This window comes from Sinohyriopsis cumingii, chromosome 17, assembly GCF_028554795.1.
Source record: "Sinohyriopsis cumingii isolate HCF-2022 chromosome 17, ASM2855479v2, whole genome shotgun sequence".
In the NCBI taxonomy this organism is placed as follows: Eukaryota; Metazoa; Mollusca; class Bivalvia; order Unionida; family Unionidae; genus Sinohyriopsis; species Sinohyriopsis cumingii.
In genome coordinates this window covers 94,480,780-94,505,330 of record NC_142977.1, presented here as the reverse complement: position 1 = coordinate 94,505,330, position 24,551 = coordinate 94,480,780, and the positions used below count along the sequence as shown (strand labels likewise).

The following is a 24,551-nucleotide window of genomic DNA, read 5'->3' as shown; positions in this document are numbered from 1 at the left end:
CAAACTATTTGCATGGAATGATGTGCACAAATAGGCCTGGAGTCTTAAAACTTTGTAAAGACAGTTGGAGTATGAGATTTTGTGTAAACAGAACGATTTTACCCAGTTGTTGCAGGGCATTGCATAATTTTCATGAACTTCTCTAAATGTCATCCCTGCGCGAGTTACCGTTTTGGGCAACACTTTGTGTGCTCGTTCCCACTAATGTGTGACTATTGCCAGTAACTAACTAGTTACGGTAATAAATCGGAAAGAAAAATAAAAATATAAAATTTCAAATAAAGCAGCAATTAGGTAATAAATTGAGATACTGATTGGAAGGTTGAGGGTAAAACAGAACATATGAAACAAGCATGAACAATAGAACAATAGAAAACTGAAGAATAAGGCAGAGTGGAAAGTTTAATTCTAATATTTAATCTTTCTGATATATATTTTAAATATATTTTTTTTAAAAAAAGAAGATTTTTGCTAATCCCTAGAATAAGAGATTGAGGGAAACGTGATTTATAGTTTCTCAAGTAGTTATGATAATATTTAAGATGAGCTTTTGATGAAAATAAATTGAACTGACAGCGCTTAAATAACACCAGTTGCAATCGTTATGCTTAAAAACAATCGCCGTACAAATAACATCACTGTATATCAGGGTTCAAATGTCTCCTTATCACAATTTGCTTACAAAAGTTACTTTTTTAAATTGTGTCTTCGATTGTGTGACATGGCCACACATAGCGAAGGGAATTAGGTATGACATGAACCCCTTAATAAATTGTATGGATATTTGTGCGATTCCGTACTATTTTCGATTTTATTTCATTTGTGGTGTAGATTTTAATTGTCGCCATACTGCTGAAGATAATAGTTCGGAAATTGGCTCAACGCACCTGCTGTTTAGTACGTAATTTGAACGCATAGTAAAGTGAAAGCGTATCGATCTGCACCGCTATGTTTGTCTTCTACAACAGCAAGCCTTTGCAATGAACGAATCAAATGAACCAAGTGTGGTCTGGACTAGGAAGGAAAATGTGTTTGTTTTCATTATGCAGTCTGCAATATCCACCGTTAAGAAGCTGAATCGGAGATGTAAGTGAAGTCTGAGTATTAGGATCCAATACAATACAGTTGTGTTCATAGCAGGACATTATATAACAGACAGGTATGTCAACACATCGCTGTTCGTAACTTCTTTGATGGAGATCTGCTAATTTAGTGTAACTATCTTAGTCCAAAGTATAATGCAAAATGTTTAAAGTGATGCAAATTGTACCCTTTTTTAATGCGATTTACAAGATTCGCACTTTAAAGTTTATGTGGCCTTATGGGTCATCACACCATGTATTTTGGTCATATGACCTCCAAAGAGCACAGCAGCAATTATAACTTGAAGATAAGTGTAACTGACAGGGATATCTAGGTTACATTGTTATAAATTCATATGGATACAAATAATAAACAAATGCACCTAGAACAAGCAATTTGTTTTATAGTTTTCAAAACTTCATCACATATTGACTATATCCAAAAGATCAAGATTTTGTTTTGCATTATCTCTCTAAATATGTAGTTGTAAAGTTGAGGTTACTCCTCCACAATATCAGTGGTCATTGTCGTTTGAATAGTTGAACACTATGGTGTGCAGTCTTTTGTAGGGTTGTGTCAAAACTATTTCCAAAATGTTTTCAACTTTGTAATTTTTCTTGTGAACTTTTAGAAACTAAACAAAGCTTGTTTAAGTACTGACAAAAATTGGATTGCTTATTTAACTGGAAGATGAATTGCTAGTTTAAGTGGCAGCTGATTCAATATGTTTGACTAATTGTACATACCGTAATGTAACATGACTAATTGTACATAACGTAATGTAACATGACTAATTGTACATACCGTAATGTAACATGACTAATTGTACATACCGTAATGTAACATGACTAATTGTACATACCGTAATGTAACATGACTAATTGTACATAAGGTAATGTAACATGACTAATTGTACATACCGTAATGTAACATGACTAATTTTACATACCGTAATGTAACATAAGTACTATGCATAGCTTTGATCCCTGGCAGTCATATGGACATAAAAAATTTAACAAGTAGATCTAGATTTCAATCGAATTGGCTGACCAGTCCAATTGTCTTTCTTTTTAAAGAATATAGTTAATGTTGAATCCAGTTTTGATGCATAAATAGCAGGTGTAAATGACCCGTCAAATTGTCTTTTTTTGTAAAGAATAAAATTAACGTTGAATCCAGTTTTGATAAATAAACAGCGGGTGTAAATGACCCGTCCAATTGTCTTTTTTTGTAAAGAATAAAATTAATGTTGAATCCAGTTTTGATAAATAAATAGCGGGTGTAAATGTCCCGTCCAATTGTCTTTTTTTTTTAAAGAATAAAGGTAATGTCTAATCCAGTTTTGACAAATAAATACCGGTTGTAAAGTAAAAAATGACTTTCTCGTTACTAAAAGACTATTATTTATGCTGCGACAGTCTCTAAACATGAAAATGTTTTAAGTTTAGAAATGAACTGACCGAAAGTTAATGGGGTGCCGGTCATAGCAACAAAGACTACTAGGAAATGAAACTTATTTATAAGACTCGTTTTTACAGAATTTACTATTGTCTTGTCTGCTTCCTGCCCATTATTTTAATCGACGATAAAAGAAATTATATATGAAAACAATTGAATATTGTTCTTTTAAAGTCATTAAAGATTCTTTTTTGGTTTACAGTGAAGCAAGTTTAACAATATGTCTATCGTATTTATCTTTCAATTATTACCCAAATTATATATGTAATTATTTTCCAGATTATATATCTAATTATTATCCATATTATATTTGAAATTATTATCAAAATTATATTTATAAGTATTATCGAAATTATATACGTAATTATTATTAAAATTATATATGTAACTATGATCAAAATTATATATGTAATTATAATCTAGATTATATTTGTAATTATTATCCAGATTATATATGTAATTATTATCCAGATTATATATATATAATTATTATCCACATTATACGTGTAATTATTATCCAAACTATATTTGTAATTATTATCCAAATTGTATAAGTAATTATTATCCATATTATATATGTAATTATTATCAAAACTATGTTTGTAATTATTATCCAGATTATATATGTAATTATTATCCGAACTATATTTGTAATTATTATCCAAATTATATATGTAATTATTATCCAAATTATATATGTAATTATTATCCAAATTATATTTTCAATTATTATCCAAATTATATATGTAATTAGTATCCATATCATAAGTGTGGACTTCTGTTTTATATATAACCAATCGAGTGATACAGTTTCATCTAAGCAAAGAGACAATTTGATTTTGGCATCAGCTACTGTTTACATGCTTTGAACTTGTATTACCATAACACAAAGGAAAAACTTAATGCAATGTTAAAAACAGGCTCAAAGCTGGTAGTACACTGCAGATCATTGTTGGAAGAATATATGTACTACAGCTGGATTCCAGATGAAAACATCAGTGCAGTAAACACACAAACTCTTCTGCCAAAACGTATCTTTTGCCTAAGGTTTAGCAACCTTATGAGTGAGTACATCAATAGAATTACAGTTTCCTGGTTTCTTTTTATCACATGCTAGTTCAAAATTGAAACGTATACATTATATCTTCTGCAAATGATCACCCTGAATGTCAGCAAAATGTATTTATCTCACGTCGAATGCAATATAACGGACTTCAAAAATCAACAATCTTCACAAAATTTACCCAAGACTCTCAACAGAAGTGCACACGATTGTCTGAGATGGTCTCTGCAACACCAGATCCATTAACTTTCTTCCATTATTTCCATTCATTTTTCGACATTTTTCTAAATAAAATCCATTGATTCAGTTATATGTTCAGGTGCCATAAATTACACAATTTTGCAGACGTCGTCTGCTTCAGAGATAAAATGTGTTATTTATTATGGATCATGGTGTGCTGAATTCAGATAGGACAATTGCCAGTTAAAACAACTGATTGGCTACTGTTTCCAGGATACTTAAGGTTTTTACATTTACGTCTATGTATATTGTGTAGATAGTAGAGTTTTTATCATAAATTTTAAACCTATGTGTTTTCATGTGTTTATGGTTGCTTTACATGATAATACTACACCTGTCCTGTTTATGTAACACTTTATAAAATAGCAAAAGCGTTATATAAATAAAATTTATTATGAAACAAAAGGCAAAAAACTATTATGTATTGATAAGTACATAGTTTAGTCCTTGTTCAGTGTCTACTAGGCGCTTCTTGGCTTGTCCCTTGTATTCATTAAATGGGGCATCTCTTGTCACTGTCCAGCAATAGTCTGCAAGCGTTGATGGGCTCCATTTGTTCTCATAGCTTTTCTCCACTGTTGCAATATAATGGTGAAATCGCTCGCCGTGCTCGTCGTTCGCTGCTCCGCAGTTCGGTGGGGAAAAATCTAGATGAGAGTGCAAAAAATATATCTTTAGTGACATGTTGCAACCATGGCTTTTGTATGCCTTGAGGATGTTTTCCACCAACTCCCTGTAATTGTCTACCTTGTTGTTTCCGAGAATTTTTTTTGCCACATATTGGAAAGATTTTCGTGCTGTCTTTTCCTTGCCACGCAGTGCACGGTCGAATGTATCATCTTGAAGAAGTTCACGAATCTGAGGATCAACAAAGACATCTTCCTTTATCTTAGTTTCACTTAACCATGGAAGTTTTCCACGGAGGTACTTGAAAACTACCTGTTTTTGTCCATGGTATTGACAAAGCTCTTAATCAGACTCAGCTTGATATGCAAGGGTTGTAACAAAACCTTCTTTGATTCAACAACTGGTGGATGCTGAACACTTTTCCTCCTTGGCTACAGTGACTGTCCTAGTGCAGTCTATCTTGATGCAGTGGGAATCTCTTGCATTCGCAGATAAATCAGCAGTACTTTGTGTATCCAGTCTGCAGAACAAGCAAGAGAGCAGGAACCTTCAAATTGCCACTGACGTTGGTCATAGTTTATGCACTTCAAAGGTAGTTTCATATTTTCATAGGTTTCCTTTATATGAACAGCATAACCAACTGGTCTTGATGACAAAACATTGCCATTATGCAGCAAAACAGTTTTAAAACTCGTCTTCGCTGAATCAATATACACTCTCCACTCATCTGGAATATTAACGTTGTTGAGGGCTGCCATCACACCATCGATGTTGTTGCAGGCTACAATGTCAGCTTGCATGAAGAAGAATGGGACAAGATCCTTTGGACGGTCTGGGAACATGGAAAACCTAACATCATCTGCCAGGAGATTCCACTGATATAGGATGGTGCCCAATAGATCTGTCTTTCTCTTGCATAGTTCCTAATCCATGACGAGGTCATTCAGTTCACTTTGTGTTATGAGGTGTGGTTCAGAGGAGGAGGATGGAGAAAATATGGGTCATGTGGCATTGATGGTTCAGAACTAGAAGTTTCATCATCTTCCTCGTCCTCGTTTTACTCAAGTGAAAATGATTCTGGTGCATCAGGGACCAGCAGTCCTTCTCATTGGGGTACCGGGTGTATAAGCTGATGGAATGTGTGAATATTTGCATATTAACATTCCACTTTTTCTTCTTTGACACACCTTTCCCAACTGGAGGCGTCATGCAGAGATAACAATTGCTGATATGATATGTTGGTTCTCTCCAACTCATTGGCACTGCAAAAGGGCATAGATTTCCTACTTCTGTTCAACCCTCGGCAAAGATTTGTTGCACAAAATGTTAAAGCATACATGTGGGGGACACCTTTTGTTCTGATCTCCAATTTTGCAGCCCAAATAAAGGTGATAGGCTTTCTTAACCATAGTGGTCATTTTGCGCTTTTGTGATGCAAATTTCACTTCGCCACAAACAAAGTATCTGCATTGTTCACACAAGTACGAGTCATCTCTGATCACTTTGGCTAATTTATACACAATCACCGATGGTGTCAAGCAAGGCTGTGTGTAGACCTCAGTCCTCTTCAGTATGATGTTATCTGTCATGCTTACTAATGCCTTCCGTGACTATGACACGGGATTTAACATCAGATGATGACAAGTTCATTATTGGAGGAGGCTACAGACGAAGACTCAATTAGAGGAAGTGACTGCTCGTTATATTCTGTTTGCGGACGACTGTTTCCTGAGTCTGACGTGCAATAGAGTATTGACGATTTCTCATCAGCTTATGACAGTTTTGTCTCACAAAAAGTATCAAGAAGATAGACTTGATGCAAATACCTGTACCGGTATATAGCGCTTATCATACCAGTAAATGCTTCAATCTTCCTGATAGTGGACAAATTCTCGGCAACACATTGTCGCGTGCACACCAATACCAGAATTACTAAAGCAATTTTGTGGAAGCACAGAGGCATCAGTTTGCAGACAAAACATATGGTCTACAAAACCATCGTGTTTCTGCCGTTGCTATACATATGCGAAACATTGACGATGCACCTGTATTACATGGGATGCCTGATGAGGATATGATGACAGGACTGGGTGCCATATACTGAGGCTCTCAGATTATCTGGCATTCCAAGCAGCCAACTCTGCTGATGAAATCACAGATGAGATAGGCAGGTCAAGTCGCCAGTATGTCAGAAGAGCCACCACCAAAGAAGATGTTCTAGGGTAAACTGAGGATGAGACAGCGATAAAATGGTAGTCAAAAGAAGCGCATCAAATATTCCCTCGTCATCCATTAAACATTTAAACAGTTACCCTGAGGCTTGGGAAGATCTTACACAGAATCGCTCTACCTGAGGCAGTCTCGTCCATGCTGGAGCTACAGTTTTGATTTGAGAATTGCAGATGCAGAGCAGCAGCGCAAGTATCGTAACTCTCAGAATTCTAGCACGTCCTCTATTGATCGATCAACCCCAAGTGGCATCCCCTGTACAGTGTGTCACAGACAGCTCAAAGCAAATATTTCCTGATCTGCAACTCACGTACTCACAGATACCAAACCATTTAATGATGTCATATCAGCCTTGAACTCGAAAATATTTCATTAATAAAAAGAATTTATGCTGCTCTTTATGAAGTGGAAATAAATTCTACAGCGATAGCATATCTCCAGGAAAAATAGGAGAAAGAGAAAAACATTAATGATTGTCATATGGACAACAGGGGACGCAATAACAGCTCATTAAATCAATTAAACCAATCATGGCGTTGGATTTCTTGTCCACAAGGGCATTGTGAACAATATCATGGGTTGCTATCCAATCTCAAGCAGGTTTATTACCATCCGCCTGAGGGCAACTCCATTCAACATCACTATCATACAGGCCTATGCACCCACATCTAATTATTATGACAACGAACTGTAGAATGTCTATAACCAACTGCAAGATGTCATTGACATCTCACCCAAGAAGAACATTCTTTTTGTACAAGGAGACTGGAATGCACAGGTGGGAATTGATTCACAGACACACTGACACCACCTTCTGCAATGCAGTAACAAATGAAAAAGGATTCGGGCTCTTGGAGTTTGCTGCCTACAACAATCTTGTGCTAGACACGTTCGGCCCTCACAAAGCATCTAGAACATAGACCTGGCACAGTCCAGATGAACAACATCACAACCAGATTGACTGCATCTTGGTTAAAAAACGATTCTGCACAGGACTGAATATCGCCATAACACGTTTTCCAGAAGCAGATATTGGAAGTGACCATGATTGATAATAACAACGTTTCGCCTCACCTGAAAATGATCTATAAGCCTAACCAACCAAGAATAAGAATAATTTAAAAATCCAAAAGTCGCAGAAGCCTTCCAAGCAATGATAGGTGGTAAATCTTTTTCTTTGAAAACCCTAATCAGACAAGACACCAACCTCGAGTCCTTAACAACCACATTCAACAAAGCTGTGAATAGCAGAGCAAGCGAGATCATTTTTAAATATCGTCGAACAAAGAAACCTTGGGTCACAACATATGTCCTTGAACTATGCGAAAAAAGAAGGAAACTGAAAAAGGGAAAAAGAGATACTGAAGAAGCTAGAAAATACAGAGAGATAAACAACACGATCAGGAAAGCATGAAAAAGGCAAAGTAATCCTGCATAGAAAGACAATGCTGGAAAATCGAAGACAGTGTGAGTAAAAATGACAGCAAAATGGCAAATCAACTAATGAAAGATCCCAAAACCCATAAACAAGGGAAAACCATCCAAGACAAATTAGGAAAATGCCTCACAGAAGATGAGGAGATCCGCAAGCGATGGACATAACACTGGTCAGAATTGTACAATCATATGGCCCAAGGAGACCCAACAGTACTAAATTGCCCTCAGGCAGAATAAATTGATGAGAACTCAATTATTCGTGAAAAAGTAGAAATTGCACTTAGGTCACTAAAGAAAGGAAAGTCAGCCGGCGTTGACAACATACCAGCATAGCTCATTCAAGCAGGAGGAGAAGAGATAGTTACAGACCTTATAACGATCTGCAATAAGACAGGACAGGAGAATAGCTCACCACATGGGCTCAATCCTTGATCATCGTGTACCCCAAGAAAGGAAACATACAGCTATGCAAAAACTACAGAACCATCAGTCCTATCAGTCACCCGAGCAGAGTCATGCTGAAGATACGTTTCAACAGACTAAAGCCTCAAGCAGAGAAAAATTATTGCTGAAGAGCAGACAGGCTTCTGAGCAGGAAGGAGCACCACATAATAAATCTTCAATCTCAGACTCCTTTGCCAAAAATACCTATAGTATCTGCAGAATCTATACCACGTCTCTATAGTTGTCAAAAAGGCCCTTGATAATGTATGGCATGCGGCCTTATGGGCAACTATGAGGATGTACAGCATCAGCTCAGACCTAATGCAGGTTGTTGAGCACCTCTATGATAAAGTCACCAGTGTTGTCCTCATCAATGGAAGCAGAGAAGATTGGTTTCGAACAACAGTTGGAGTTAGACACGGATGTATAATGTCACCTACACTCTTCAACATTTTCCTTGAAAGGATCATGGAGGATGCCTTGCACGACCACAAGGGCACTGTCATCATAGGAGGAAGAACAATAACCAACCTTCGCTTTGCAGAAGATATTGATGGTTTAGCAGGAGATAAAAAAACTGGCTGACTTGGTTGAGCGTCACGACACAACCTCCACAGCATACGGTATGGAGATTAGAGCCGAAAAAACCCAGACTATTGACAAACAACACCAATGGCATTAGTGAATAAATAAAGGTCAGTGGACAGAAGCTTGAAAGAGTCACAAGCTTCAAGTATTTAGAATCAATTATCACAGACGATGGCTCCAAATCAGAATTACTTTGCATGTTTGCCCAGACAACAGCAGCAATAACAAGGTTGAGACCAATATGGAAAGAAACTAGCATTGCTTTTAGTTCCAAAAAAGGTTGATGCGCTCGAATATCATATCCATCTTTCTGTTTGCTTGGGAAACATGGACGCTCACATCAGGTCTACAAAGGAGGATTCAATCATTCGAAATGAGATCTTACCGCAAGATTTTGGGGAATCTCATACATTGACCATTTAACCAACGAAGAAGTCTACAACAGGATCCAACGAGCCAAAGGATTCTATGAAGACCTCTGGACCACCGTAAAAAAGCGCAGATTGAAGTGGTACAGTCATGTTTCAAGATCTAGACTGGCAAAAACAATCTTGCAAGGCACAGTGTAAGGGTGCAGAAGAGGCAGGCAGAAAAAGAGATGGGAAGGCAGCATTAAGGAGTGGACAGGCATGTGATTTGGAGATTCCTAAAGGGCAGTAGAGAACAGGGAAAGATGGAGTGAAATGGTTATAAAGTCAACTATGGTGCCCCCAACGACCTCTTGGGTTAAGGGATTGATGATGATGATGATGATGATGAAATCAATTACTATTGTTATCTCTCAGGGAATGAAGGAATAGAGAATCCTGAGGGAAACTGTCTTAAAAGTAATCCAGACATTTAATTTCTTGAAATACGATCGAATTTTATGGTTTATTCAATCGCCTTCCTTGATTTCAGACCTAATTGTCAGTTTAAATCTCAGCTATGCTGGTTCCGAGAACAACTTACTGACCTTAACAGTATGAATAGTAAATAGGGTGTTTTGTATAAACCGGTTAAAAAGCTAGTATTTACCAAGTTGGAAGCCAGTTGATGGGGGGGGGGGGGAACGGGCAGTGGTTAGCCGGTTAAGCGGTCCGCATGTTGTCCAAGTGTCAACAGAAAGGAAAAACATAGGGTTGTTAGGTCAGCGATACCACCGTCTATCGCCGGTTCAAATCGGTAGGAGACACTTTTGTTGCAGCAGAATTATTTTGATTTTGAAATAGGAAACTTTTTTTATATACAGTGCTAATTCAGTGAAACGGCTGTCTGCAGGCTCTAGAAAATAAATAGTTTGCATGCACAAAGAAAAAGTGGATTGATTGTTGTTTTGTACATAGCCAGTACTAAAAAGTGGAGTTTCTTGCTAAATGTTCAAATAATACAGTATATATAGGGACAATGGCGCATATTGAGGATGATGAGGATGCACTGGAACCAGTTCTTTAGTCTAGCATGTTATGCTTTATCTGGGGTTTTTTGCAGAATAATGCGGTGTTTTGAAGAGGGGTATGTTAATCCGTTATTGGGCGTACAAAAACGAATGTGTAATAACTTGTTTGGAAAAAATACAAAAATCATCAGCTTAAAATGTGCACCGGATACTTCTTGTTGATGCCTTTGTGCTTCTGGTAACTTTGACCGTTACATCTCTCCTTGCATGCGACCTTGGAATTACGTAGCAAAGCAGGCCTGCGATTTTGTTAATGGTATTGGTAGTTCAAAACTTTCTACTGCACAGATGAAGGCCATACTGGATTATATCATTCTTTCAAATGCACTAAAAAACCAACAGACTTGCGGGACGTGATTACTTGTGCATAAAATAGGCCTGTTTATATGCAAGGCTTCACGATCTTTGAGCTCATTTTTTGCCACTTGTCACTTTGCCAATTACTACCGAAGTATAGGCTTTGAACGATGAATCCTATATGTAATTTTTCATAGCTGTACATTAGTCGAGTTCTTGTAGAAAAAGTTCTAACTGGTCCTCGGTAACATATGTTGTTGCGTAGCGCCTTGTATATGTAATCTGCGATTGTGTTGAACTTTTTTGGCGGCTACGACATTGAATTCATCGTGCTTTTTAGCTGTCATTGATATTAACCGACCGATGAAATTCCAGTCCGCAGAAATCAGGCCACAGATTAAAGCTGTCATCTCAAGGGAGCAGTAATGTTTGTTGACAAGAGTCCAATCTCCGTCACACTGGTACCCGGAAATTCAGCCATCAGTGTGGTGACAGCACCATTAACGGCGTATACTGTTCTTCTCGTATAAATCTCTCCGCTGTTCTGACTCTACCCTTTGTGATTTTTCAGCCACGCTAATCATTTGTAGACAATCATCTGGAAGCTCGAGGATTATCAGATATGTGGACATTATAATTCCTCAATTAACAATGTGATACAAAAATTCCATTGAGAGTGAGGTGGGTGTAGCTCCTCTAAGGAGACGCCCTTCTAACCTGAGATATGTCGCCGTGGCTGTACTGGCAAAACGGCGGTTCTTGAAATAAAATGGTCTTCAACACGACAGCCAACACACTCGCCAAGTTTCACAGATTCCATGCCTTCTGTATGTAGGTGCAGCGACTATTTGTTTTTCTGACGGATTTCTGTGGTGCTGCAGAAAGAGGTATTTTGCCAATCTGATCCATTTCTATATTTTCCCGTTAGTATAACAAGTGATAGAAGCCATACACACCCCGACGGAATGGTTATTGACGAAACGTTTCGCTAAGTCCACATTTTAATAATAGTAGCAGTCGCGCCCGAGATGCAGTACATTCGGTTGATGCTGTAGCTGCGAAAGTGCAGTTAAGCCTAACAGCTCGCGATGATATTGAGACAAACATTTCGGTTCAATTTCCGCGCTAAGAATGGCGTAGGCCGTGTCTATACCTACAGTGATATGGAGCGAGCAAGCACTCGATAACTATTGTTGAATTCAGACGTTTTGTGCAAGAGGGTGATTGTTCCAAATAAAATGTATCGACACACTTGATAAATATATGCTATTTTGAACCGAATTGAAGGAGGCTGTGGGCTTTTGGTTTGGCATTAACCAGGGAGTAACCGACCAGATGCTTTTTAGGAACCACTGTAGCACTTTGCAATCTGCTTCGCGATCACCTGTTGTGGCGTCAGTATTTGTGATCACCTTAGTGGCATCGCAGGCAGACAAATGTACCTAGCTTTTACCAGCTTCATGTTTACTACCAGATGAGAAAGATCCTCAAACAGATGCGTTGCGCCCAAATACCCAAACAGGAAGGAATGCATTTGTCATGTCGACTGCCTGCAGACGCTTTTGTAATGAGCTTTGATGCGAACAAGAACTCAGACTGGTGGCAAAAGATCAGTAAAACAGCTTCCTAGTCTCGATATATACCTATGGCAGCTATTTTGGCTACATACATAAGACACCAGTCAATATTTGATAACAGAACAAACAACTAACGAAAATAAGCACAGTGACTATATCGCACAAAACGGTGTGTAATGAATGAATCTCTGTATTTTATGCTTACAAGTTGAAGGCTTTACATTGGCTTGCATAGAACGTATATAATTTTGCGTTCGGGTATACGGACAATCCTTGGCGCGCAAATTTCAACAGAGACCGCAATAGTAGGAGTAATTCTGGGCATTGACGCGCCAAAATAGTTACCACCAGACGTCGATACCAAATTACCAAGACGTGCTACATAGTGACAGGAACAAGGTTTATTAGTCCTGGATTGTGGCCCCTAAACGATTGCAGCCGACATGGATCATCGCATTGGCACTTAAGAATCCTGGATTGTGGCCTCTTCACGATTGCAGCCGACATGGATCATCGCATTGGCACTTAAGAATCCTGGATTGTGGCCTGTATACAATTGCAGGCGACATGGACCATCACACTGGCACTTAAGAGTCCTGGATTGTGGCCTCTACACGATTGCAGCCCACATGGATCATCGCACTGGCACTTAAGAGTCCTGGATTGTGGCCTCTACACGATTACAGCCGACATGGATCATCGCATTGGCACTTAAGAGTCCTGGATTGTGGCCTGTACACGATTGCAGGCAACATGGATCATAACATTGGTACTTAAGAGGTTTGCAAACAAAATTTTTGTTGCAGCCGGCGACATGGTACTACCCACAAACGTCAATGTAAAGTCGATAACGATGCCAAGCACTTCCACTGACGTCAGCAGTGTTAGCACAACACAACAACTGCAACTAACAAAGCATGAGGATGCCGACTTTAACGATATTAGCAAGACATTCTTACACAAACTTGCACAACATAAGATGTGTAGGCGGCGCCTATACGCAAGGAACCCAAAGAACACGATGCTAACAAAACAACAGTAGTCATGGTCAGTCAGCCAAAGTTATCACCGGCGGTTTTAAGTGAAATGACACAACAGTGCCAATAATGCGAGAGTTTTAGCGTTCCGGCCAGCCTCTGCAGTTGCTTGCTAACCAAGTCTTAAATCCTCACTGTGTGGGACAGGTATAACTAAAATTGATTGCATGATTAACTTGGCTATCTCTATCATCATACTGGTACTCCTTTAATACATTTACATTCCAGGAGTACTAATATTGTAATTTAACTCATTTTCTTCATAATTTTATAAGGACTATAATGCCTAATTTGAATAAAATTTTGAGGAAATGGCAGACAGAGAGACAGAACTCTACCACCAGACTGAAAACTACTCTCCATCGTAGCTATGGCTACCTTATTTGCACTTTTGACTTGAATTGCTGGAGGCCTAATTCAAGCAAAACTTGTTTGAAAATTCTTGAAATTCAATTTGACCCTAAATCAGATTGGACAGATGTGGGAAGGTCAAATTGTGTAAAAAGCTTTATCAAAGCTTTTGCTATTGTTTAGTTTTGATATTACTCAAGGAATTGCCTCTGGGAATCTTGTAGACGCACCCATTATGGTCAACAAGTACTGGTTGCCTGACTAGGTCATAGGTAAGGGACCGACACGATCTACCATTATTCTGCTAAATGGTTCGTCAGATCCAGAAATAGGTTGCAGATGAGCCTTAGGTATCGTTTGATTGGGTTTTCCTACTATTTGACAAATGTTGCAAGATCTACAGCATTTACAACAATATTTTTAATTTTTGGCCAGTAAGAGTGATTCAAGATCTTGTGATACGTGTTACTATTCCCTAAATGACCTATCGAAGGAGTTTCATGGACTAGACTAAGTCTATACAACTTTGGAACTACAATTTCATAATTCACTGACCACCCGTCACTAGCAGGTACTCCATTTTATCATAACGACCCCATGTTTAACAAAATAACAAACATGTACTTATAAGGTTTCCGTTTCAAATATATATATATATATATATATATATATATATATATATATATATATATATATATATATATATATATATATACACGAATGCGTTAACATAAAAGCCACATTCGCAACGAAAATCGAACCTTCTCTTTGCAGTCTATCGAAATCTGCGCCAGTGGTCAGTTTTTCACTCGACCCAAATTTTGCTCTAATATTTACTAAAGTAATTGCATTTTTATTGTACTGTCGGTAATAATAATAATAATAATAATATTATTATTATTATTATTATTATCCCGATACGCAATTATCTTAGCATTTTTCGTTCAAAACTTCCTCTTAACATCTTTAATCTTTCCGTCAGAACCTCCTTGCATAACTCTACCGGGATAAAAATTTCTTTACCAAATCCTGAGGATGGCGTTGATCACTCGCCAGGCTTTGTTTCCTTCGTTTGTTCCCAACTTAGAATCAGGTCCAAATAACACAAAAACATGCTTGTCAATTATGTTTGCAGAACTCGTAATGTTTTATAGGAGTCCAGAGTTTGTCGTAGTTTTGTATTACGTGTTGTTTTGTGGATATGTGCTGATTTTAACACAGACGAAGAGTTTGTTTAGCTCAAAACGTTGGGAAACTTTTGAATTGCGCCGTTATCAATTTTTGTGAAATATACTCTCTGCAGCTAGCTAACTACACCACATAAACCTTTCCTGTAATTGTACCTTGTGCGACGCAAGTACACGTGACCTTAGATTTAATTCTAGGACTGCCGTTTTATAACTGACATGTAAATGATTCTTTATCTGTGATGTTTTTCTCAAGTTCCTGGTTCCTCATACAGCCTTAAACAGCTAATCGATACGGCTGAGCACTATAAAGTTGACGTGAGCAAGGGAAGCTTGACAGTTAGGAAAGAAGTGCGGCGCATTAAGTACACGCTCCTAACTTCAGAACACACGGACTTCAGAATTATCAAGGCGTTTGAGATGTGGAAAATCTAATACGCAAGTAAGTAAATTTAAATTATTTGACTTTAAAGTTTTATATAGCTTTTAAAAAATATATATTATTTGAGTTCTTTACATCTGAAGTTTCTACACAAATGAAATGTGTTTATGATGAATTGTCTGCACAATGCCTATGACATAGAACTAGTTAATGTATGAATTTTATTGATTCTTGATTTTTGTGCAACATCTTGGATAGCTTCAAAATATGTTCTCAGAAAAAGAATTATTTTATTTTTCTGCTAATGCATTGAGCCAAAAAAAAATTATAATTGTACATTAACCAATTTTGTGCCATAATCCATACACATCGTTTAAACTATGATAATCGGACCATTTGCATTAATTAATGTTCATGGTTCGACTATAATGATAATTATATACGTGGATTGTGATGGTTTTCTTAATTATTTTCTTGAGTAATTTGTACCAATACGTTCTGTTGGTTTTGATTTCGTCGTTGTATCTTGTTACTATCTTATTATTCATAAAATCCCAGTGGCATGTGTGGGGATATATTTTTTAAGGCGAAAATAATTGCCAAAATCCAACTTTGCCTAACCTGGTCACACCCATATACCTTTGAACATGGTTACTATGTCAAGGCACGTCTAGCTAATTTCCACATAGAATTATTCAACCTTGGAAATGTTCAATTATACCTGAGGGAAAACTGAAGTGGCTAGAGTTTTTGTTTGTTCATATCTTATTTAAATAAGACGATACTTTCTTAAACAAGATACTATCTTGCTTAAACAAACGACTATCTTGATAAACGAAATCATGTCTTATTTAAATAAGGCGATACTTTCTTAAACAAGATACTATCTTGCTTAAACAAACGACTATCTGGATAAACGAAATCATGTCTTATTTAAGGTCTTGTATAAGCATTTTCGTATAAATAATACTGATCTTGTTTAAAAAAGATATGAAACAATAAGTATATATTTATGATGTATCAAAGGGTTTTTGATTACTAGGATAAAAATCTTTGGTACTAGTAGCTACTCTCGCAAGGTCTGATTTTATTATCTGCCAGTTGATAAATCAAGACAAGACTAATCACTGATGACAAGAGTATTCGTAGGTACAGAACATAGGCATGTGGTTGCTATGCAATTATTTCTGATTTGCGGAGGAAAGTTTCATCACAGGAACAAATCAACGTATTCAATAAATCGCGTCCTAGGGGAACGTATTTAGCATTCTCAATTCAAGATTTCATTTTTCTTGAGAAGGAAAAGGATTGACTTTTCAGTGAAAGTTTTTTGGTCGGAAGTTTGCCACAAGTCTGCTCCACGAAACCTGTCAAGGCATTAAACAATTTAAGAATGTACAGAAAACATGTCAAGGCTTTAAGAAATTCTGGAGTGTACACGAATCCTGTCAAGGCATTAGGCAATTCAAGAGTGTACATGAAAACTTTCAATGCATTAAGCAATTCAAGAACGTATATGACACCTGTCATGGCATTAAGAAATTCAAGAGTATACATAAAACCTGTCAAGACATTAAGCAATTCAAGAGGATACATGAAACCTGTCTATGCATTAAGCAGTTCAAGAGTGTACATGAAATCTGTCAAGGCATTAAGTAATTCAAGAGTGTACATGACACCTGTCACCATCAAGAAATTCAAGAATATACGTGAAACCTGTCAAGGCATTAAGCAATTCAATAGTATACTTGAAACCTGTCAAGACATTTAGCAATTCAAGAGTGAACATGAAACCTGTCGATGCATTAAGCAATTCAAGAGTGTAAATGAAACCTGTCAAGGCACTGAGCAATTCGAGAGTGTACATTACACCTGTCATGGCATTAAGAAATTCAAGAGTGTGCTTGAAACATGTCAAGGCATTACGCAGTTCAAGAGTGTACATGACACCTGTCAAGGCATTAAGCGATTCAAGAGTGTACATGAAAACTGTCAATGCATTACGCAGTTCAAGAGTGTACATGACACCTGTCAAGGCATTAAGAAATTCAAGAGTATACTTGAAACCTCTCAAGGTATTAATAAATTCAAGACTATACAAGAAACCTGTCAAGTTATTAAGCAGTTCAAGATTATACATGTAACCTGTCAAGGCATTAAGCAATTCAAGTGTATACATCATACATGTCAAGGCATTATTCAGTTCAAGAGTGTACATGAAACCTGTCAAGGCATTAAGCATTTCAACAGCATACATGAAACATGTCATGACTTTAAGCAGTTCAAACGTGTACATGACACCTGTCATGGCATTAAGCAATTCAAAAGTGCGTATGACACCTGTCAAGGCATTTAGCAATTCAAGTGTGTACATGACACCTGTGAAGGCATTAGCAATTCAATAGTTTACATGAAACCTGACAAGGCATTAATCATTTCAAGAGCATACATGAAACCTGTCAAGGCATTAAGCATTGCAAGAATGTGCATGACACCCTTCAAGGCATTACGTTACGCAGCTGAAGAGTGTACATGATACCTGCCAAGGCATTAAGCAATTTAAGAATGTACCTGAAACCTGTCAATGCATTACGAAATGCAAGAATATGAATGAAACCTCTCAATGTATTAAGCAATTCAAGAGTGTACATGAAACATGTCAAGGCATTAGGCAATTCAAGATTATACATGAAACCCGTGAAGACATTAAGCAATTCAAGACTATACATGAAACCTGTCAAGGCATTAAGCATTTCAAGAGCATTCATGAGACCTGTCAAGGCATTAAGCAATTCAAGAGTGTACATGACACCTGTCAAGGCATTAAGAAATTCAGAATGTACATGACAACTGTCAAGGCATTAAGCATCTCAAGAGCATACATGAAATTTGTCAAGGCATTAAGGAATTCAAGAGTGTACATGAAACCTCTCAAGGAATTAAGCATTAAAGAGCATACATGAAACTTGTCAAGTCATTAAGCAATTCATGAGTGTACATGACACCTGTCAAGGCATTAAGCAGTTCAAAAGTATACATGACACCTGTCATGGCATTAAGCAATTCAAAAATGTTCATGACACATGTCAAGGCATTAAGCAATTCAAGGGTGTACATGAAACCTGTCAAGGCATTAAACAATTCAAGAATGTACCTAAAACCTCTCCAGGCATTACAAAATGCAAGAGTAGGCATGAAACCTGTCAGTGTATTAAGCAATTCAAGAATGTACCTGAAACATGTCAAGGCATTGTGAAATGCAGGAGTAGACATTAAACCTGTCAAGGCATTAAGCAATTCAAGAGTGTACATGAAATCTGTCAAGGCATTAAGCAATTCAAGAGTGTACATGACACCTGTCATGGCATTAAGAAATTCAAGTGTATACTTGAAACTTGTTAAGGCATTAAGCAATTCAAGAATATACTTGAAATATGTCAAGGAATTAAGCAATTCAAGAGTATACATGAAACCTGTCAAGGCATTACGCAGTTCAGGTATGCATGATATCTGTCAATGCATTATGCAATTCAAGATTCTACTTGAAACCTTTCGAGGCATTATGCAATTCAAGAATGTACCTGAATCCTGTCAAGACATTACAAAATGCAACAGTAGGCATGAAACCTGTCAAGGTATTAAGCAATTCAAAAGTGTACATGAAACCTTCAAGGCATTAAGCAATTCAAGATTATACATGAAACCTGTCAAGGCATTACGCAATTCAAGATTGTACATGAAACCTTTCGAGGCATTATGCAATTAAGCGTACATGATGCATTAAGAAATTCAAGAGTGTACATGAAACCTGTCAGGGTATTACGCTATTCAAGTATAAATGATATCTGTCAATGCGTTACGCAGTTCAAGAGTGTACATGAAACCTTTCGAGACATTATGAAACCTTTCGAAGCATTATGCAATTCAAGAGCACAAGACGCATTATGAAATTCAAGAGTGTACGTGAAACCTTTCACGGTATTAAGCAAATTCAAGAATATGTACTCCTCAGCTCTAGTTCCTTAGACGCTAACTAGCTATCCAGATATTTTAGGAGTTAAGTAGAAATACAGACGGACAAAATCCAAAGATTGATCGATGCATTCTCGCACATATGCGTTTGTATCGCCTTAACATGCTTACAAGCGTACGTACTAAATACGTAACTCCTCGTGTACATGGATACGTCAATACAGACGTTCACAGATAAAATATACGTATGTATATGCTTTCTGCTCTGAAGGAGAATTTTTAACTCCCACCCAACCATCCATCAACCTATATGTCTAACTGTCCGTGTTGACCGCTCGGGTGGCGTCCTCCTCGTTTGCGTGAGGTCGTGGGTACAAACCCCGGCCGACTCATACCAAAAAATTATCAAAATGGTACTAGCAGCTGCCTCGCTTGGCGGTCAGCATTAAGTGGTTAGTATTTGTACTAGTCGGCCTAGTGTCAGCATAATATGACTGGGAGGGACGTGATGCTAAATGTATCGCTGATCAATTTAATCATCCAAGTATCCAATGATGCTACATGTCTGAGGCATGATGCCCCAGTGCTAGACATCACTATCAACTACCACACTGCAGACATCATAGCGATATGACTGAATAATTGTTAAAGCTACGTTTAAAATCTAAGTCACACACACACACACGTGCTCACTAATCGTCCGTTTATGCATGTATGTATGTATGTATGTATGTATGTATGTATGTATGTTTTATATAATAACCTCTGTAGTTATGTATACATGTACACGCGTAGCTACGTATATAGTACATAATTGCAAGTCAAATGAAATTTAGGTTGTATGTTTAAGATCGTAAAACGCCATCGCTGTCGCATCACAAAATTTTTTTTGAGGGCTAATATTCGTAAAGGTTATTTGATAATTATAAGATGCATGCTTCATTGGGAACCCTGTTGACTTTTAGAAAAGTAATATACCAAAGGAGTCCTTCATCTAAAATATAATAGTAAAATTATTCTAACACTGATGATTCACCACGTTCATTTCTAAGCGAGATATGCTGAAATAGATTTGTATTTTCAGAAATGTTGATAGCTGACCCAAAGATCTATATTGTGGCTGTGACTTCGACAATTTTGTTTGGCGTCTGCTTTTGTTTACTCCCCGATCTTCCTGGAATCAAAAATGCCAGTACGTGTAAGACGGAGACAATGGAAATGGAGGTCACCTCAGAGGAAGTGATTACGGAACAAACCGGAAATACATATCATGTTACTTGTTCAGAAAAAATACAGACAACCAAATGTGAAGGGACATGTGAATCGAATGTTACTCCCAGCGTTTCCCATTTTGACGGCCTGAAAAGGGTAGGACTTTTATCGATTCTAAATTTTTTTTAAAGTAAACTCAAACTTGTTACAGCAGCCTTAGAGTCTCTTGCATTTTAAGTCCCTCAGTCTAATATATTCAGAAATATGCAGAGACTCATGTCGATGGTATCCAGTTTTCTTGCAGTAATTTGTGCCTATTATTTCTCGTCCTCTTAAGCGTTTGCCTTGTTGCCCTCAATTTTGTTACCTGTAATTTTTATTACAGTAATACTGGCTCCTACCACATGCAGTTCTCACTACGGTAATATGATGCTCCAACTAAATATAGTCTCCATTACAGTAATACAGGCTCCTACCACATGCAGTCCTCATTCAAGTAATACTGGCTCCTACCACATGTAGTCTTCATTATAGATATATATATAGGCTCCTATCACGTGTAGTCTTCATTACAATAATACAGGTCCCAAACACAAGTAGTCTTCATTAATGTAATACAGGCCCCTGCCACATGTAGTCTTAATTACAGTAATACAGGCCCCAACCACGTGTAGTCTTCATTACAGTAATACAGGCCCCAACCACGTGTAGTCTTAATTACAGTAATACAGGCCCCAACCACGTGTAGTCTTCATTACAGTAATACAGGCCCCAACCACGTGTAGTCTTAATTACAGTAATACAGGCCCCAACCACATGTAGTCTTAATTACAGTAATACAGGCCCCAACCACGTGTAGTCTTCATTACAGTAATACAGGCCGGAAGCACTTGTAGTCTTCCTTATAGTATTACTGGCCCGTACCACATGTAGTCTTCATCACAGTAATATAGGTTCCAGCCACATGTAGTCTTCATTGCTTAATACAGGTCGTAACCACATGTAGTCGTCATTACAGTAATACAGATGGTAACCACATGTAGTCTTATTACAGTAATACAGGCCCGAAGCACATGTAGTCTTCCCTACAGTAATACTGGCCCCTACCACATGTAGTCTTCATCATAGTAATACAGGCCCCGAGCACAACATGTAGTCTTCATTACAGTAATACAGGTCCCAACCACATGTAGTCTTTATTATAGTAATACAGGCCCGAACCACATGTAGTCTTCATTACAGTAATACAGATGGTAACCAAATGTCGTCTTCATTACAGTAATACAGACCCCAACCACGTGTAGTCTTCATTACTGTAATACTGGCCCTTACCGTATGTAGTCTTCATTACAGTAATACAGGCCCAAAACACATATAGTCTTCATTACAGTAATAAAGACCCCTACCACATGTAGTCTTCGTTACAGTAATATAGATCACAACCACATCTAGTCTTCATTACTGTAATACAGACCTCAAACACATATATTCATCGTTACAGTAATAAAGGCTCCTACCACATGTAGTCTTCATTACATTAATACAGGTCACTACCACATTTAGTCTACATTACATTAATACAGGTCACTACCACATTTAGTCTTCATTACATTAATACAGGCCCCTACCACATGTAGTCTTCATTACAGTAATTCTGGCCCTCCAGTATTACTGTTTCAATTTCAATGAGAGATAACCACGCCCACTAATAAACATTGCAATGTATTCACATTCAAATATGGTCTTCGGAACATTTTGCCACTATATTGAAGAGTGATTTCATTTGCGTTGAAATGTTCACAAAAATTTAGTGAAAGCCATTGAAATTTTGACTGTTCTAATTTTGTTGTAGCTAAATTGACCTAGTTATCAAAACATCAGTAAAATTATAGCCAGAGGGGCATCATTAACAATATCAAGTAATGAATAACAACCAGCTTTCTAGTGGACAGATGTCTATTGGACTTCTTAATTAACAACGTTTGAGTGACAGCAGGTGGTAGGCGTTTTTTGGGGGGAGAGGGGTGGGGAAATGCCATTTTTGGTTATTATTGGTTACATCGTGGCGAGGAAATGGGAGATAATGCTTTTCTCATAACATATTCCTGCTGCCGACCTTGGATTACGAGTCCGACGCTGGACTAATTGAGCTAAATATGGCTCCCTTGGATAAATATGTGGAGGCAGATCACATGTTCGTTAAATGAGTTCTCGAGGTTTAGAGTCCCGCCTGCTAAATGGCCTTGCACTTTATAAACTCTGGGTTTTCTTGTCACTGAAACAAAATCATGGTGATTGACAGAAAAAAAAAAAAAATATATATATATATATATATATATATATATATATATATATATATATATATATATATATATATATACCTTTTTGCTGTTGGATGGCTCTGCACAGTTTTTTGGTTAGGTCTACCATCGAAACACATAAGGGTTTTGTATTATTCTCTGGGCTATATTGTAATGTATTAAAATCAAATGATATTTGGACAGAGAAGGAACAAAAAAAAATATGCACAGACACTGAAATAATTTGGTCTACTTTTTCCTTCTGATTTTTAAGAATTGATTTCTCTTTAAACCTAGACGATATGCTACAGTTAAATTATGTGAAAAAATTAAAAGAAGAAGAAGAAAAAACCTATAAAAAAAACGAGCTGGGTTGTTGGATGACGAAAAATATGTCCCTTATCTGGAAAATAACTTTAATCAAATCTTTATATTAAATTTATGGGAGACAAGCTTAACAGAGATTAAAAATATATTAGTATTAAAGCCTGGCATATTGTTAGCCCTCAGCAAGATGGAAAAAGGAGTCCTTGACAGTGGGAAACACTTATCTCAGGATATTCTAAATTTTGTCTTCGTCTCAAGATATTCTAAATTTTGTCCATGTTCATAAAATTATTATAAAAATGGCGATCTAACGGAAGATCATCTGTCACAAAAATCTGTATGACAATCAAGGATAACTGATAAATTTTCGTGCTAACTGACTGAATTTCGCCTTCACAAGTCTTCAATTTCAAATTCCAAAATAATGCTTTCCATCCATTATTGTAGCAATTTTTCTTGTCAGAGTTAAATATGCAGTAAAATTTGATTTTCTGGAGGATTAAAATTTCGAAAAACGATTAGTATTTATGTGTCATAGACGAAAGTCGAGATAGGTACAGGCGTCCGTTAGATTGAAAGCATTAAAAAAAATACATTTATTATTACAAAATAAGTCAATGACGTACTAAGGGTAAATGGCGCCAGGGACGATGATCTCCTAAGGGGTGTTTGGAGACCCAAGACATCTCCCTCCCCCCGTTAGTACGCAACTGAAATAAGTTTACGATTTCATCTCACGGCTAGGTGATATAACAATTAAACAGTAATGCGTATATAAAAACCTTGTTGCCACAACATCAAGAGACTGCAGAACGAGTCTTGAGATCAAAATAGTTACAACTGAGACATTCCGATTATATAGTCTTCATCAGTTAACTATCTTGTCTCCATGAACTCGATTCAAGCCTAGTTTAAAAAAATAAGTTCTCGTATTATCAAAAACCTAACGATATAACTCTCCATGTATTTTTTTATCCAAGGCGTCTATTTTTATATTATTATTATTATTATTACAGGTTTGCTCTTGTTGTCGGGAAGGAGACACTGTAGTGAGGGATGTGCATTTGAGCCATTGTTACCATGGTGATTCAGAGATTCCCGGGATCGCCATCACCCGCTCTGTTACCCAGCCAATCAACTGCCTGTGTAAGGACTGTACTGTCAACTGACCTATCGACAGATTGGCCCTTAAACATCACGTTGACCAGTGAAATCGACCCTTTCGCGGGCTAACAAGCTTCTAACTCAAAGCTAAACAAGGCCACACATCGTAAAGTTGTTGGAATAAATAACAATATCACA

The 24,551-nt window shown here is 37.3% G+C and overlaps 1 protein-coding gene across 2 annotated transcripts; it reads left to right on the top strand.

Moving 5' to 3' along the window:
• The first annotated feature begins 1,032 nt into the window (after nucleotides 1-1,032).
• Nucleotides 1,033-24,551, top strand: LOC149779455 (partner of bursicon-like). 2 transcript variants are annotated; one of them, XM_089940134.1, is made up of 4 exons: nucleotides 1,033-1,159; nucleotides 15,313-15,498; nucleotides 20,495-20,778; nucleotides 24,266-24,551. In XM_089940134.1, exons 3-4 carry the CDS (start codon nucleotides 20,497-20,499, stop codon nucleotides 24,416-24,418), a joined length of 435 nt encoding a protein of 144 aa, XP_089796260.1. In that variant the 5' UTR covers nucleotides 1,033-1,159; nucleotides 15,313-15,498; nucleotides 20,495-20,496; the 3' UTR covers nucleotides 24,419-24,551. The 2 variants fall into 2 exon arrangements, with proteins under 2 accessions (XP_089796260.1, XP_089796259.1); XM_089940133.1 differs by lacking the exon at nucleotides 1,033-1,159 and having other exon boundaries at nucleotides 15,025-15,498.

Excerpts from the sequence above, each read along its gene's own strand:
- LOC149779455 (XM_089940134.1), top strand. The coding sequence starts at position 20,497 with ATGTTGATAGCTGACCCAAAGATCTATATTGTGGCTGTGACTTCGACA. Across the intron at positions 20,779-24,265 it reads ATTTTGACGGCCTGAAAAGG|GTTTGCTCTTGTTGTCGGGA; the intron begins GTAGGACTTTTA and ends TTATTATTACAG.